The sequence below is a fragment of the Centropristis striata genome, chromosome 19, assembly GCF_030273125.1.
Source record: "Centropristis striata isolate RG_2023a ecotype Rhode Island chromosome 19, C.striata_1.0, whole genome shotgun sequence".
Classification (NCBI taxonomy): Eukaryota; Metazoa; Chordata; class Actinopteri; order Perciformes; family Serranidae; genus Centropristis; species Centropristis striata.
Window position 1 is genome coordinate 32038465 of NC_081535.1, and position 16800 is coordinate 32055264.

The following is a 16800-nucleotide window of genomic DNA, read 5'->3' on the forward strand; positions in this document are numbered from 1 at the left end:
TTGAGCCAGATACTGAACCCCAAATTGCTCCCGATGCAGCCTGCGTTCATCGGTGTGTGAATGAATTCCCAATGGTGGCAGGTGGCACCTTTTAGGGGAGCCACCAGTATGATTGTGTGTGTGAACGGGTGAATGCATGCAATGTGTAAAGCGCTTTGAATATATAAGTGCAGGTCCATTTACCATTTACACACCTGGTCCATTGACCATTTAAACACCTGTCAGACTTCACTCTGGGATTTAAACACCTGACAGACTAAACTCTGGGTGGTACTGCTCCATGGACCAGCATGACGCACGACGTCCTTACGTCACTGATGAAAACAACATGGCGGCGGCCTTGCGGAGGGTGTGCAGCGGACTGACTCCCAGGTAATGAACTCTGTTTACGTCTTTAAACTTTATCGACTTTAAGCTTTATCTGATCAGAGGCTCCAGCTCGGTGACGTCAGTCAGTAACGTGTTGTGGTTGTGGCAGCGTGACGCCGGTAAATCACCGATCAGTCGGCTCTGCCACGGACGGTGTGTTTGCTGTGACGTCACAAAGGCAAGCAGCGCGTGGGTCGAGTGACGCTATGGGGTGACGGAGCACAGACACGGAACCTGGCGGAGCGGGCCGCGTCCCAATACTCTGCTGCCGCAGTGACCACTAATGATGTCACTTCCTGTCGTTAAAACACGTTCCAACATGCGAGAAGCTGAAATGAGACTGAACATACTGTTCCAAACTTATAACATGTTATAGGTTATGTCATATTATAAGATTTTATTATATAATAATCAACAGACTTCAGGCGGTGGTACGGTGGGATCAGGGCTGCAGTAACGTCCCTGGAGGCCCCGGGGCCACAGGTCTGTATGAGACCCAGTCCCTCAGTGGGTGATATAAAAACTCCATATAAGGTCTGTTTGGCTCTGTGCCAAAGACAGATATGGAAGATGGGAGCAGCGTCCATCACTTTACCTCCAGATGTCCCTGGCTGTATCCCTATGTCAACGATCCCTCCTTGGTAGGATCCTTCCTTCAGAGTCGGGTCCTCCAGAGGCGAGGCCACAGGCCTTCCTATCACTGGTGTAACGGACTAATGGAGCGGCCTTCAGTGTGCAGGTGTGTGTCATTGTGTAATTGGACGTTCGGATTAATTCAGCGCTGCAATTTATAAACCAGTTCAGACATGATGTGTCTTTAACATCAGCATTCTGACACATATTAGTGGAAATGGAAGAAGATGCTTTAAGGTTGAATCTCCACGATTGTGGATTAAACCTAAATATTTCACTGATCTTGAATGAATTTGACCGCTACTTAGTTTTATAAAAGCAGCGGAGCATAATTCGCCATTCTGTTTCTCTTTTTTAAATTTTACAGTAAATAACAGTTATTTATAAATAACAATAACTACGGTGGCCCTGAAGTGCAAAACACACCAGCAATTCACACAACACGGCAGCAATTCACACAACACGCCAGCAATTCACCACAACACACCAGCAATTCACACAACACGCCAGCATTTAGCCAAAACGCGCCAGCATTTCGCCAAAACGCGCTAGCATTTCGCCAAAACGCGCCAGCATTTCACCAAAACGCGCCAGCATTTCACCAAAACGCTCCAGCAATTAATCAAAATGCGCCAGCAATTCATCAAAACGCACCAGCATTTCACCAAAACGCGCCAGCATTTCACCAAAACACACCAGCAATTCATCAAACCGGAAAGGGTAGGTACGTATTGGACACTGATCCTCCTCCTGATTGGTTCCTGCCGACATTCACTTCTCCATAGTAAAACCAGTCGCCCATGTAGTGCGCCCGTATTGTGATATTTATGGTAAATTCATTGAGCCGGTACAGAGCGAGCTGACATGAAGGAAAAACACTTTACTGCCATTCTTTCTCACTTTGCAGTATAAAACTCTAACCTGCAAAGAAGAGATGAAGTGTTAACTTTACGTGGACACTCCACGTGATATAATCAAATTACGTCGCACCCAAAATGTATTTGTTGTGTCGGCGAAATTCATAATAAGCGCGCACACTCCTCCAGATACACATGCTTCACACACACACACACACACCGGCAGTAGCCCCTGTGGCCCTTTGAGAATTTCCTCTGAGGAAATTTTCTAGCTATATAATAACATGTTATTATCATATAATTATGTGTTATGTGTAAATGTTGAATCATTTAATTTTAATTTAAACTTTATTTTACTTTATTTTCAGAGTTTTTTCTTTGAACTGCAGCCAGCAGAGAACGCTGAGTACAGGTCAGTCTGCTCTTCCTCCTGCTCCTCTCCTGTTCCTCCTCCTGCTCCTCCTCCTCCTGCTCCTACTCCCCCGCCCCCCCTTCTCCTCCTCCTTCTCCTCCTGCTCCTCCTCTCCTACTCCTCCTCCTCCTCCTGTCAGATCTCATAGACCAATCAGATCTCTCTCTCTCTGCAGGACGCAGCTTCCTGTCCCGCCCCCGGCCTCTCCCTCTCCTGTTAGTGACAGGAGGTGGTTACCTTGGTTACCAGCACTACAGGAAACGGGGCCAACAGGAGGATGGAGACCCACCCCCTCTGGCCACGCCCACACAGGTAAGACAGGACACGCCTCCTCCCTCAGCCTGTCAGTCAGACTGTGGTGGTCAAAGGTCGCTGTGACCTCAAAAACATAGTCCTTCACTCAAGAATTCAGATTAATATTTTATTATTAAGACACATGTTGGACTAGTTGTGTCTCCTGCTGTTGGACGTGTTGGACTAGTTGTGACTACTGCTGTTGGACATGTTGGGCGTGTTGTGTCTCCTGCTGTTGGACATGTTGGACGTGTTGTGTCTCCTGCTGTTGGACATGTTGGACGTGTTGTGTCTCCTGCTGTTGGACGTGTTGTGTCTCCTGCTATTGGACGTGTTGGACTAGTTGTGTCTCCTGCTGTTGGACATGTTGGACTAGTTGTGTCTCCTGCTGTTGGACATGTTGGACGTGTTGTGTCTCCTGCTGTTGGACATGTTGGACGCGTTGTGTCTCCTGCTGTTGGACATGTTGGACGTGTTGTGTCTCCTGCTGTTGGACATGTTGGATATGTTGGACGTGTTATGTCTCCTGCTATTGGACATGTTGGACGTGTTGTGTCTCCTGCTTTTGGAGGTGTTGTGTCTCCTGCTGTTGGACATATTGGACGTGTTGTGTCTCCTGCTATTGGACATGTTGGACGTGTTATGTGTCCTGCTGTTAGACGTGTTGTGTCTCCTGCTGTTGGACATGTTGGACGTGTTGTGTCTCCTGCTGTTGGATGTGTTGTGTCTCCTGATGTTGGACGTGTTGTGTCTCCTGCTGTTGGATGTATTGTGTCTCCTGATGTTGGACGTGTTGTGTCTCCTGCTGTTGGACGTGTTGGACGTGTTGGACATGTTGGACGTGTTGTGTCTCCTGCTGTTGGATGTATTGGACATGTTGGACGTGTTGTGTCTCCTGCTGTTGGACATGTTGGATGTGTTGTGTCTCCTGCTGTTGGATGTGTTGGACATGTTGGACGTGTTGTGTCTCCTGCTGTTGGATGTGTTGGACACGTTGGACATGTTGTTGTGTCTCCTACTGTTGGACACAATAAAAGCCTTTTATTGTGACGTTTTTTGTGTGCAGTTAGTGTAGTTCCGTTAGCACTGACCTGACCTAAGGACAGACTCTGACTGGCTCACTGGAGGAAAGGTGACAGTGAGGTCACAGTGATGATGTCACCCTGACCGTGTCATTGACATTACCCGCCTCAGGCCCCGCCCCCTCAGCTCACTGCCTCTCCTGCCCTCTGATTGCTCCGTTCACTGAGAGCACGGTGTGATTGGACGACAGAAAACTGAACATGTTTATTTATTATTCTGTCTGTTTGATTATTTGTTTTTCAGATTGTATATAAACAGAGGACTTACTATATTTATTCATTTAGTTTAAAATCAATGTACAAAAATAATAATGAGTCCTATAATAACTAATTCTCACATCAATAATTTATTTTATATTTATATTTGTTTATAATTTGTCTAAATAATGAATACTTATGTGATCATTAATTGTTGAGGAAATAAGCAAATTATAATTAATCAGGAAAATATAATTTGAATTATTTTTTACTCCAGTTAATGAATGTGATGATATTAATACAACAAATAACTTTAGCTCATTCATTTGTCGTAATTTATCATCTAAAATTTGTGTAATATCTATATTATATATATTTTTAAATGTTAAAATATTTATTAAAAATATAATTACATATAAACAATTAGACATAATGAAAATGAAATAAATTAAGTATAAAATTGTTTGAAGATTTATTACATTTTACATTTTGTAGGTATTCAAAATTATACCATATTTTATTTCAGATTAATAATAATTTTTCCACTATAAAACAAACACTATATTAATTAGAATAATATATTATATTATCACTTTTTATCAATATCACAGCAGTCAGCTGTTGTTTGTCAACAAAGATGGGCAGGGCCTTGGCAGACGGGGGCAGGGCCTGAGTGGAGCGGGGGCAGGGCCTGGGCGGTCAGAGCTCATCAGGATGAACTCTCCGTCTCTCCGTCTGTCACTTCTTCTTCTGTCCTCTCAGGGAACGGTCTGGTTTTTCTTCTGCGGTGATTTTTGAGTGTCAGCATGTGTCGTCGGCCGTCTGTCTCCGCGTCGTCGTCGTCTACGACTCGTTCATGGTGAGGTTCTCCTCTCGGCGCCGCACCGGCGAGCGGCGTGACCTGCTGCGGCAGGTGAGGCGGGGGCATGGGGCAAGCACAGAGAGCGACAGAGACGGAGGAGCGGCGAGGAGTGGCGTGAGGACAAGGGCGAGCGCACGCTTCAGGTTGGACAGAGAAAGATTAATTTGAAGATAAACACAAACAGCTGATCAGTTTATATACAACGATTAATTTAATGATAAACACAAACAGCTGATCAGTTTATAAACAAAGTTTAATTTAAAGATAAACACAAACAGCTGATCAGTTTATAAACGAGGCAACAAACAGGAACAGGCTGAACAGTAAATACAAGATCAGTGACGGACAGGTGACAGGATTACTCTGTGTGTGTGTGTGTGTGTGTGTGTGTGTGTGTGTGTGTTTAGTAGCAGGTCAGCTATTTTAGCTTTAGCCTAGCTTAGCTCGCCTTAACCTGCTTCCTGTTGATCCGATAACCTGATAACCTGCTGACCCTCAGAGTTTGTGTGTGTGTGTGTGTGTGTAGTTATTATCATATCATTATATTTTTCTGTGTCCAAAACATTAGGAACATGTGTAAATAGAATACAAACATCAGGTCAATAATAAACCTATTTATCAATAAATAATAAATGTATAAAACTAAGTTAAATAAATAATAAATAATAAACATAAACACGACAAAAATGTCATGTGTTAGCATGTTAGCTTCTCAGTTAGCATTCCTAATAGCTGCAGTTTAGTGGCGTCCGCTCCTCTTCCTCCTCCTCCTGCTCCTCTCCTTCTCCTCCTGCTCCTCCTCCTTCTCCTGCCCCTCCTCCCCCACTCCTCTCCTCCTCCTCCTCATGCTCCTCCTATTCTCCTCCTCCTCCTTCTCCTGCCCCTCCACCCCACTCCTCTCCCCCTCCTCCTGCTCCTCTTCCTTCTCCACCGCCTCCTGCTCCTCCTGTTTTCTCTCTTGTTCCTTTGTGTGTTTACCCCCATACTCTCCTTATGACATGTTATTATCGTAATCAGGCTCCAGGTGCCTCGTTTGGCTCTCCGTCGTCGTCTGAGCGTGCTCAGTGGCTGCGTGTCTCGACCCGCCCCTTGGCGCCGTAGGCCAATCGCCTTCCTTTGCTATGTCCTGTCAGTCGGCGCTCTGCGGCCGCTGGCCAAACGGGTAAGAGCAGCAGGACGTGGCGAGGTTGTGTTCTCTTTCATTTTATTTTATTCTTCTCCTTCACCTTCTCCTGCAGTGACACTGAGGTAGAAGACATGCAGTGACTCTGAGGTAGAAGACATGTAGTGACTCTGAGGTAGAAGATGTGCAGTGACTCTGCTGTAGAAAAACGTGCAGTGACTCTGAGGTAGAAGACATGCAGTGACTCTGAGGTAGAAGACGTGCAGTGACTCTGAGGTAGAAGACACGCAGTGACTCTGAGGTAGAAGACATGCAGTGACTCTGCTGTAGAAGATGTGCAGTGCCCCGAGGTAGAAGACGTGCAGTGACCCTGAGGTAGAAGATGGGCAGTAACTCTGAGGTAGAAGCCATGCAGTGACTCTGCTGTAGAAGACGTGCAGTAACTCTGAGGTAGAAGACATGTAGTGACTCTGAGCTAGAAGACGTGCAGTGCCCCGAGGTAGAAGAAGTGCAGTGACTCTGAGGTAGAAGACGTGCAGTGACTCTGAGGTAGAGGACGTGCAGTGACTCTGCTGTAGAAGACATGCAGTGACTCCGAGGTAGAAGACGTGCAGTGACTCTGCTGTATAAAATGTGCTGTGACTCTGCTGTAGAAGACGTGCAGTGCCCCAAGGTAGAAGACGGGCAATGACTCTGAGGTAGAAGACGTGCAGTGACTCTGCTGTAGAAGACGTGCAATGACTCTGAGGTAGAAGACGTGCAATGACTCCGAGGTAGAAGATGTGCAGTGACTCTGAGGTAGAAGACGTGCAGTGACTCTGAGGTAGAAGACATGCAGTGACTCTGAGGTAGAAGACGTGCAGTGACTACGAGGTAGAAGACGTGCAGTGACTAAGAGGTAGAAGACGTGCAGTGACTCTGAGGTAGAAGACGTGCAGTGACTTGGCTGTAGAAAATGTGCTTTGACTCTGCTGTAGAAGACGTGCAGTGCCCCAAGGTAGAAGACGGGCAATGACTCTGAGGTAGAAGATGTGCAGTGACTCTGAGGTAGAACACGTGCAGTGTCTCTGAGGTAGCAGACGTGCAGTGACTTTGAGGTAGAAGATGCGCAGTGACTCTGAGGTAGAAGACGTGCAGTGACTCTGCTGTAGAAAACGTGCAGTGACTCTGAGGTAGAAAATGTGCAGTGACTCTGAGGTAGAAGACGTGCAGTGACTGAGGTAGAAAACGTGCAGTGACTCTGAGGTAGAAGACGTGCAGTGACTGAAGAAGAAGATGTGCAGTGACTGAACGAGAAGACGTGCAGTGACTCTGAGGTAGAAGACGTGCAGTGACTCTGCTGTAGGAGACGTGCAGTGATTCTGCTGTAGAAGACGTGCAGTGACTCTGCTGTAGAAGATGTGCAGTCCCCCGAGGTAGAAGACGTGCAGTGACTCTGAGGTAGAAGACGTGCAGTGACTCTGAGGTAGAAGACGTGCAGTGACTCAGCTGTATAAAATGTGCTGTAACTCTGCTGTAGAAGACGTGCAGTGCCCCAAGGTAGAAGACGGGCAATGACTCTGAGGTAGAAGACGTGCAGTGACTCTGCTGTAGAAGACGTGCAATGACTCCGAGGTAGAAGACGTGCAATGACTCCGAGGTAGAAGATATGCAGTGACTCCGAGGTAGAAGACATGCAGTGACTCCGAGGTAGAAGACGTGCAGTGACTCAGAGGTAGAAGATTTGCAGTGACTCTGAGGTAGAAAACGTGACTACATGAAGTGCGCACCATGTGCTACCAGCAGAAGTTATAACAGGAAATGGAACAAAAGAAAATAATGTCACCACATCTCTAATCTCTACTTTGACTTATGTTTCTCCTCTGTCTGCTCCTCCATCTGTCTCCTACTTTTCTCCTCCTATTTCTTCTCCTATATAATAGATAATATATAAAATTTAATTATATAAATTCCTCTTCTTAATATGATATAGTAATGTTTCACAGGTAGTTTTGTATGTTTGGTGCTGCAGGTGGCACTGTACCGCTCCTTCCCGACGCGCCTCCTGTCCCGGGCCTGGGGTCGTCTGAATGGGATGGACCTTCCCACCTGGCTCCGGAAGCCAGTGTACTCGCTCTACATCTGGACCTTCGGGGTCAACATGCAGGTCAGGACCAGCAGCTGTTTGTTGTTTACTGATTGTTTGTTTCTTTACAACTTAATGCATTTCTCAAATGTTTAGTTTTTTTTTATTTTTCAGCCTGTTATTTCTGTCTTTCCATGTCGTCCAATAGGAGGCAGCAGTGGAGGATTTACATCAATACAAGAATCTGGGAGAATTTTTCCGTCGGCGTCTCAAACCGGCAGTGCGACCACTCTGCGCCTCATCCTGCCTGGTGACGCTCCTCCTCCGTTCCTCCTCCCCTCTTTCTCCTCTGTTCCTCCTCTGTTTCTCCTTATCTCTTTATCCTTCTCTCTTTCCCCTCCTCTGTTCCTCCTCTCTTTCTCCTCTTCTCTTTCTCCCAGGTGATTTAGATTTGGAATGTGTTTCCTTAGTTTGTTGTCTTTATTAAAATTATTTATTAAATTTATGTATGTTTTTAAGTTTTATCTTTAATTGGTGTTAAATTATGTGACTTGATTTGTCTTTTCCTTCTCAGCAATGTTTTGCTTTTTTGTCCATGAAACTTTGAAAACTTTTTCTCCCATTGTCAGTCACAGTCTTTATGATGATTTAATATATATAATATATGTCAGATCTCTCCGGCTGATGGGAAAATCCTCCACTTCGGTCGCGTGAAGAACTCGGAGGTGGAGCAGGTGAAGGGGGTCACCTACAGTCTTGAGAACTTCCTGGGTCCACAGAAGGGGCAGGGCCACGGTGAGGCCATGCCCCCAGAGAGTGTGTGTGTGTGTGTGTGTGTGTGTGTCTGTCTGTCTGTCTGTCTGTCTGTCTGTCTGTCTGTCTTGTCTGTGTGATCCTGACGATCCGGCCCACTTCCTGTCAATGAATCATCTCTCTCTCTCTCTTTAGACTCGTTGTCCTTCAGGGACAGCCTCCTGTCCTCACCTGAGAACGACCTGTTCCACGTGGTGGTCTACCTGGCCCCAGGTGACTACCACTGCTTCCACTCGCCCACCGACTGGAGGGTGGAGCGCCGCCGGCACTTCCCAGGTGAGAGCTTCTCTGCCAGATGTGGCCCCGCCCTCACCTGTCTGCTGTGGCCCCGCCCTCACCTGTCTGTGTGCTATGGCCCCACCCTCACCTGTCTGTATGCTATGGCCCCACCCTCACCTGTCTGTATGCTATGGCCCCACCCTCACCTGTCTGTATGCTGTAGCCCCGCCCTCACCTGTCTGTCTGCTGTGGCCCTGCCCATACCTGTCTGTCTGCTGTGGCCCCGCCCTCACCTGTCTGTCTGTCTGCTGTGCTGTGGCCCTGCCCATACCTGTCTGTCTGCTGTGGCCCTGCCCATACCTGTCTGTCTGCTGTGGCCCCGCCCTCACCTGTCTGTCTGTCTGCTGTGGCCCCGCCCTCACCTGTCTGTCTGCGTGCTGTAGCCCCGCCCTCACCTGTCGTTCTGCTGTAGCCCCGCCCTCACCTGTCCGTGTGCTGTGGCCCCGCACTCACCTATCTGTCTGCTGTGGCCCCGCCCTCACCTATCTGTGTGTCAGGCTCGTTGATGTCGGTGAACCCGGGCGTGGCACGTGTGGTCAAAGAGCTCTTCTGCCTTAATGAACGCGTGGCGCTGACCGGCCAATGGCAGCATGGCTTCTTCTCGCTGACGGCAGTCGGAGCGACCAACGTCGGATCTATCAGGGTTTACTTCGACCAGGTACCACAGAACAAGAGTTAATTATTTCATACTAAATATTCATCTGGAATTCACTTATACAAAAGTTAGAAAACTATTTTTCAGGTTTTTATTATTTTATCTTCTTAATATAAAAACAAGTTTTATTTTTTTTAAATTATTGTAACATTTTGAAAAATGTGTTATTTATTTGACCTTTATTATTATTTTCTAGTTTTACACAATTCTGACAGAATAAATTTAATTTAACAACAAACTAAATATATTTATTTTCTTTCAGGAGCTGCAGACCAACGCGCCTCGCTACAGCAAAGGCTCCTTCCATGACCATAGCTACGTTGCAGATGGCGACCAGGTGTCGGAGGCAGCCGGCGAAGGGGGCGTGGCCTCCGATGAGGGCGAGGGCGTGGTTCTGCAGCGGGGTGCAGCGGTGGGCGAGTTCAACCTTGGCTCCACCATCGTCCTGCTGTTCGAGGCTCCAGCAGACTTCAGCTTCAGCCTTCAGCCAGGGCAGCGAATCAGAGTGGGGGAGGGGCTCGGCAGCCTTTGATTGGCTGCAGAAGGCGGCCTGATGACGAGGAGGCTGATTTTTAAGGGTTTATGGCATTGTGGGTAATTTTTTGTGGAACAAAGAAACTGTGGAGGAGGACTCAAACTCCCAGCATGCCTTGTGCCAAACCTCTCCCTCTTTTCTGAGTGGCGCTCATCCACAAACAACAAACAAACGTCATATTTAACAAACTAATAATTAAAATAATGAGGTCAAACATTCTCCGTCCACTGAAACAGTTTCAATGTTTGAAACTTTATTGTTCGTTTGTTATTCAAACAAATCTGCAGCAGCTGATTGGTTGGCACTCAGCAGGAGGCCTGTGATTGGTCAGAATGAAACAGTGATGTAAATATGAATTTATTCTGTTTATTTCTTCAGCTTGTCTTCTTTTGTAAAAGATGTAATTAAAAATAAATATTTGTTTTTCAGCAGCTTCGTCTTTATTCCCCTTAAGACATTTATTGTTGTTCATTGTATGTTTGGTCAGGGTTATTAATATCAATATATAACAGTTCTAATGTAAATATTTTAATTATTCTTCAGTTCTAAATGAATGAACACGTTTCATGTTTATTTAAATATCTCCACCACTCAGCAGAATAAACAAACACGCAGGCAGCGCTCTCATTGGTCGGTCCTAGCCCCGACCCGGGCAGCAGAACCAGCAGCACAGCCAATAGGACGCTGGTGGGCAGCAGTTGCCGTAGCGATGGAAGCGAGGTTCAGCCAGACCTCCGTGCGACCAGCCGTCGTCCGCAACTTCCTTTCCCAGCCACAGCTCCCCGTCCCGGGCTGCAGCTGTGGGCGGCGCCCCCTCCCGGCGGCCGGAGCTCCAGGAGGACAGGGAGCAGGAGGAGGTGCAGGTCTGCTGGGCCTTCACTCCAAGGAAGGAGGCCAGGTCCAGGTCCAGACCTGCTGCGCCTCCTCGGGGTCTCGGCGTGTTCTGCCGACACTGAGGACACGGGATCCACACCTGAGGGGGGTGGGTCATCGTTACATTTAGCTTTCAACTTCCTGCTTTGCACAATTTACCTCAACCACCCCAACCATCTCAACCACCACAACCGCCCCAATCGCCTCAACCTTCTCAACTGCCCCAACGGCGTCAACCGCCCCCAACCATCTCAATCGCCTCAACCGCCCCAATAGGCTACACCGCGCCAGCCGCTTTCAAATGCTTCAAATGTCCCAACCATCTCAACCGCCCCAATGGCCTCAACCACCCCAATCGTCTCAACCCCCTCAACTGTCTGAACCGCCGCAACCGTCCCAGCCACTTCAACCATCTCAACCGCCCATGCTGCCCCAAATGCCTCAACCGTGTCACCCGTCACAACCGCCTCAACCGTCTCCACCGTCCCAACCCCTCAACTCAGCATTTCATTTCTGTCTTTAAGAGCCTAACCAGGAAGCAATTCTAAAATTGTTAATCCAAGATGGCAGCGGCACGTCTCTACCTGTCTGTGTTGGTGTGACTGTTCTTGTTTTTTCTGAATGAATGTTACATGTTTTTCTCTGAAATTACTCATTAACTTTTGTGAGTTGTTCAGCCACCATTCCAACTTATTTTGGGTTGTACTCGGACGTTTTTACACGGTCTTGAATTCGTAAACCCGACAGTGATCACTCAGCCTCACTCCTGCCTGGTATAGGCTCGCGATTTTCACATACTGGGAAATTGCTGTTCCCAGTAGTGATCTCCTGAATCCATACAAGTTATTCGGACTAAATAAACAGGCCTACCTCAGCACATCATACATTAAGTCTGCGTGCGAAGAGCGACTATTGTCGCCAGTGTCTCGAGAATCGATCCCATTTGTTTGAACCCGGAGCTTCACCTGTCAGAGCTGGAAGACGCAGGTCGACTTGCCTCCTGATTGTGTCGTGCCTGATCTCTTTCAGCATTAAGGAAAATGCTTCTTCTCTGGTTCTAACAACTTTTAAAAGGTTATCAATCCTGATTCCTCAATCTGAATCCTTGGTCTGGATTTTTATTCATGTTTTCCACAGAGTTGCTTCTCTGGGCTTAATTTCCTGTTTATGTGAGATTTCACGCAACGTCATCATCTGACTCGGGAGGATTAAAAGCTCAGACTGGATTTCTACTGCGCTGACTTGGACTTTCTTGCTATTTCCCTGCAATCAGGCTGAGTAGCATGTTTGCATTAGCACCTCTTCTGCTCTTATTTACTGTACTGTTCCCACAAGAGGTGTCTGAAAGAAATGGATACCAAAGACACCACAACCAGTCGCATATTTTATACCCTCCAAAAGACACAAACTGTGATTTTGAATCTTTTATATATTTTAGGACCCTTCCAAATTTGGTTGCTCAAATGTCTAATAACTTGACCTACCCTATTTTATTGACATTTTCGGTACTTATGACTGGCTGCACTCACTCCATTTACATCCTCAAAACAGACCTCGAGTTAAAGCAAGCATTCGGTACATACAAAAAATTCTGTAAAAAATGTCTTGTTTTTCTCTTGCTTTTATTGTCTGGGAATGTTGAACTAATAAATTATTATTGAATGATTTTATTTCTTCCGGTTCACTATTGGATTCCTTACAATCATGTCCAAACCCAATTCAGCCGTACAAGCAACATGCCCATTCTTCACTACCATCCAATAGTCCTGTTGATCAGCCATTTAATTTTATCCCTCTGAATGCAGTGGAAGTCCACAGAGCTTTAAAGCAACTCGATCCTTCCAAATCTGCAGGTCCTGATATGATAGACCTGTATTTCCTCAGGATTGCTGCAGATTTTAATGCAGACCCATTGACTCATATTTTTAATCTTACCCTCTCCAATAGTGAGATCCCTATTATTTGGAAATCTGCCTTTGTTTTTCCTTTGCTGAAAGGAGGTGACCCCACTGTTTTTAATAATTATAGGCCAATCTCTAAATTATGTGTTTTAGTAAAAGTTTTAGAGAAATTGGTAAGTGAGCAACTTAAAGAGTTTTTAGACACAAACAGTATTTTATCGCAACATCAATCAGGTTTTAGAAAATGGCACAGTACATCATTTGCAACTTTAAAACTGGTTAATGATTTTATCCAGGCACTGGATTGCAAAAAATATTGTGCAGACCTTTTTATTGATTTATCGAAGGCTTTTGATACAGTAGACCATAACGTCTTGGCAAACAAACTTTTTAATATTGGTCTTTCTGAACATGCTGTTGGTTGGTTCTCCAATTATTTATTGTCGAGAACACAATCTGTCCAGGTTTCTGGCTCTTCCTCTGCCTTCCTCCCTGTGTTAAAAGGTATGCCCCACGGCTTGATCCTGGGTCCTCTTTTGTTCTTGTTGTACATTAATAATGTTTGTGATAATGTATAAAATGCCTCATTTCACTTCTATGCAGGTGATACAATCATTTATTGTTCATCCCCTTCACTAGTTCAGATCCTTCAATACATGCAATCAGCTTTTGATGTGGTTCAATCCCATCTAGCTGAACTCAGGTTGGTATTGAATGCGGAGAAATCTAAATTTATGATCTTTTCAAATGGTAAAGACTTGACACCCAATTTGCCAAAGATAACGACGGTACAAGGTGATGAAATTGAAAGGGTCACGGCTTACAAATGTTTAGGGATCACTATTGATCAGAAGCTGTCTTTAAATCCCCATATTGAGAACCTTGTGACAAAACTAAAACTAAAATTGGGATTCCTTTTTTGAAATAAGTCTTGTTTCTCCTATCTGACAAGGAAATATTTGATTTCTGTAACTTTTTTGCCTCTACTGGATTACGGTGATCTGCTTTTCATGAATGCAACAACTCAGAGCCTGAAGAAGTTGGACTGTGTTTATCATTGTGCTCTGCGTTTCATTACTGGCTTGGGAAATAGTAAACATCATTGTACTCTGTATGCCACGGCTGAAATGCCATCTTTGTATGTTCGCAGGCAGTCTCATTGGTTAGTTTTTATCTATGAATGTATTCTTGGGCTGCTTCCCTCTTACCTGTGTGCATACATGTGTCAAAACCAAACTAAACATGGTCTACGCTCACAAAATATTGTACAGATGCTGGTGCCAAGAGTGAGAACTGAATTAGGTAAGAAAGCTTTTAGTTATGCTGCCCCTTTTTCATGGAACAATCTGCAAAAAGATTTGAAATTGTCTGAGTTGATCACAATTGGTGAATTTCTAAAGGATAAAGACATAATTTCCCTTGGTCAGTGTGACTGCTCCTTATAAGTCTCTACTTGAGGCTCTTTCATTGATGTTGTGATGGCTGTATTTGTATTTAATTGTTTATGTTAATTGTGTTTTAAATGTTGTAACTTGTCACTTTTTATGCTGCCTTCTTGGCCAGGTCTCTCTTGTAAATAAGATTTTTTAATCTCAATGAGACTTTTTTACCTGGTTAAATAAAGGATATATATTTCTATCTTAAACTTAGCTCAGTGGTTTTGTAGCCTAAACTCACAGAAACTGCAACTTGTTTACACCAGTGAACCGTATGATGTGTGATGCTCCGCTCTGTACTGAGAGCCGCCAAACGCTCATAGGAGTCTATGGGTGGGCTGACAGGCGCTCATAGGAGTCTATGGGTGGGCTGACAGACGCTCGTAGGAGTCTATGGGTGGGCTGATAGACGCTCATAGGAGTCTATGGGTGTGTTGCTCTCACTGAGAACTGATTATATCGTTCAGTGAGACAGGTTATTGATCTGCAGTGTGACATGTTCACTTGTCTGTCTGTCAGTTCTAAATGTAGATATCAAGGTGACAGACCTCCAGGTGAGTGCTGATGATGTCATCGTTACCTGTTCATTGATGACCGTATCCAGCCTCTTCAGACACGCCTGGCAGAAGGCGTGGCCACAGTGCAGGCGCCGCGGCAGCCGCGTCAGCAGGTCGTAACCGCCGAAGCACACGATGCACACCAGGTCCTGCCTCCTCAGTGACATCACCGGCTCGACGGCGATGGAGGAGGGGGGAGGGGGGAGGGGCTCACAGGTCACCTCCTCCTCCTCCTCCTCCTCCCCCTCCTCTTCTTCTTCTTTTCTGTTGTCCGTCATTTCCTCCTGATGAAGTTTCTGTGAAATAAAGAAACTCAGCTGATCTTCTTCCTATTTATCACATATTGTTGATTGTTGTTGACTTCTCTCTCTTCTTCTTCTTCTTCTCTCGTCTTTCGCTCTCGCTGCTTTTCTTCTTCTCTGTTTGTTGGTTGTGGACTTTCTCCGAGAGAGAGAGAAAGAGAGAGAGAGAGAGAGAGAGCATCAATAATTCAACCTTGCACAGCCGACAGCACACACACACACAGACACACACACACACACTCACAATTTGTCAATTTAAACTTTAACATAAACACAAATATGAAGGAAACAAAAAGAGAAAAGAAAAAAATTAAAACCGTTAAATTAATTTAAATCAATTCCTTTAAATTAATTTAAACGTAAGAGAAAAAACTTTACACAAAAAATAAAACTTTAAAGTAAAAAAAAATCCTGTAAAATGTAGAAATGAAATGAATAAAATCTTCTAAAATACAAATTTAAATCAGTTTAAAGTTGATTTCTGTAAATAACTTCAAGCGATCAATAATAATCATTTAAAACAATCAAGTCAAATTATGATTAAAAGTTTAAATGATCAATTATCCGCCCAGTAACCTGATCAGCCAATAGAAAGTGGAGCTGCTCTCAGCTGTCCACCTATCAGGTTACAGCTCAGTGTGGACCGAGGTCGCCTAGCAACACACACACACACACACACACACACACTATGAGAAATACTAAAGTTTATAATAATAATAACAAGAAAATTTCCTCTGGGGAAATTCTGAAAGGGCCACGGGGGCTACTGCTGGTATGTGTACACTATGACACTTCAGAGATTTCAAACTATGCGTGTGTGTGTGTGTGTGTGTGTGTAGCGAAAATCGCATCAAAGATCAAAGGCAATCAGATCAAAGCAATCAACAGAATTAACTGGCACCTGTTCTGGCTCAGTGACAGCAGAGGTAGACAGACTGGAATTTCTGGCCTCGAACAGAAAGCATTTTTGGCAAAACCATAATGCCTATCATTGATCCGACTTCACTTTGAGCGTCCTGAGTTCTTCGTGAATGTCTTTTTTTAGGAAAAATGAAAAAAAAGCTTTGTTAGAGCGATCTGAAAAAACTGTTACATCTCTCTTTTTCAGAAATCTTCCTGCGTCTTTAATATGGGAGCCAATGAGGCTGTTGGTGCGTGTTGGTGGCGCATCTGTGCGTCCTACGCCCAAACTATAACTCTGACAGCTTTACCAGAGGATTGTGAGTGAAAAGACAAATTTTCCTACGTTTCTATGTATAAATTATTTCTGTAGAGTGGAATTTGCGGCCTGGAGCGCAGTTTTCAAATTTATTTTTTGACAGTTTTTTCTCTCCCTCTACACTCTGGCGATGATGTCACACACTGTGACGAGAACATTCCATGCAATACACACCCATTATAATCTCAGAATTTCTCAAAAAATGATCATGGTCATTGAACAGGGATTGATAAAAAACTATGACCTATCGAAACGTGGATTAATACACTGATACACAAGACTTGTGTCTACTGATCTCCAATTATTGTTCTTTTTTGCTCATTTTTTTCCGGCCA

At 45.0% G+C, this 16800-nt stretch overlaps 2 protein-coding genes across 5 annotated transcripts; one reads left to right on the plus strand and one right to left on the minus strand.

Annotated features, from left to right (window-relative positions):
- Positions 1-265: 265 nt before the first annotated feature.
- On the plus strand, positions 266-10605 carry pisd (phosphatidylserine decarboxylase). Of its 4 annotated transcripts, none has more exons than XM_059358539.1 (9): positions 266-372; positions 2228-2271; positions 2447-2583; positions 7842-7976; positions 8104-8205; positions 8567-8690; positions 8844-8984; positions 9485-9645; positions 9905-10605. In XM_059358539.1, exons 1-9 carry the CDS (start codon positions 281-283, stop codon positions 10172-10174), a joined length of 1206 nt encoding a protein of 401 aa, XP_059214522.1. In that variant the 5' UTR covers positions 266-280; the 3' UTR covers positions 10175-10605. The 4 variants fall into 4 exon arrangements, with proteins under 4 accessions (XP_059214522.1, XP_059214520.1, XP_059214523.1 ...); XM_059358537.1 differs by lacking the exon at positions 266-372 and adding an exon at positions 918-1108; XM_059358540.1 differs by lacking the exons at positions 266-372; positions 2228-2271; positions 2447-2583 and adding exons at positions 4549-4704; positions 5725-5869.
- rnf224 (ring finger protein 224) lies at positions 10480-15222 on the minus strand. The gene is made up of 2 exons (XM_059358541.1): positions 14968-15222; positions 10480-11150 (listed from the first exon to the last, which is right to left on the minus strand). The coding sequence occupies exons 1-2, from the start codon at positions 15220-15222 to the stop codon at positions 10815-10817; spliced, it is 591 nt and encodes a 196-aa protein (XP_059214524.1). The 3' UTR covers positions 10480-10814.
- Between the last annotated feature and the right edge of the window lie 1578 nt (positions 15223-16800).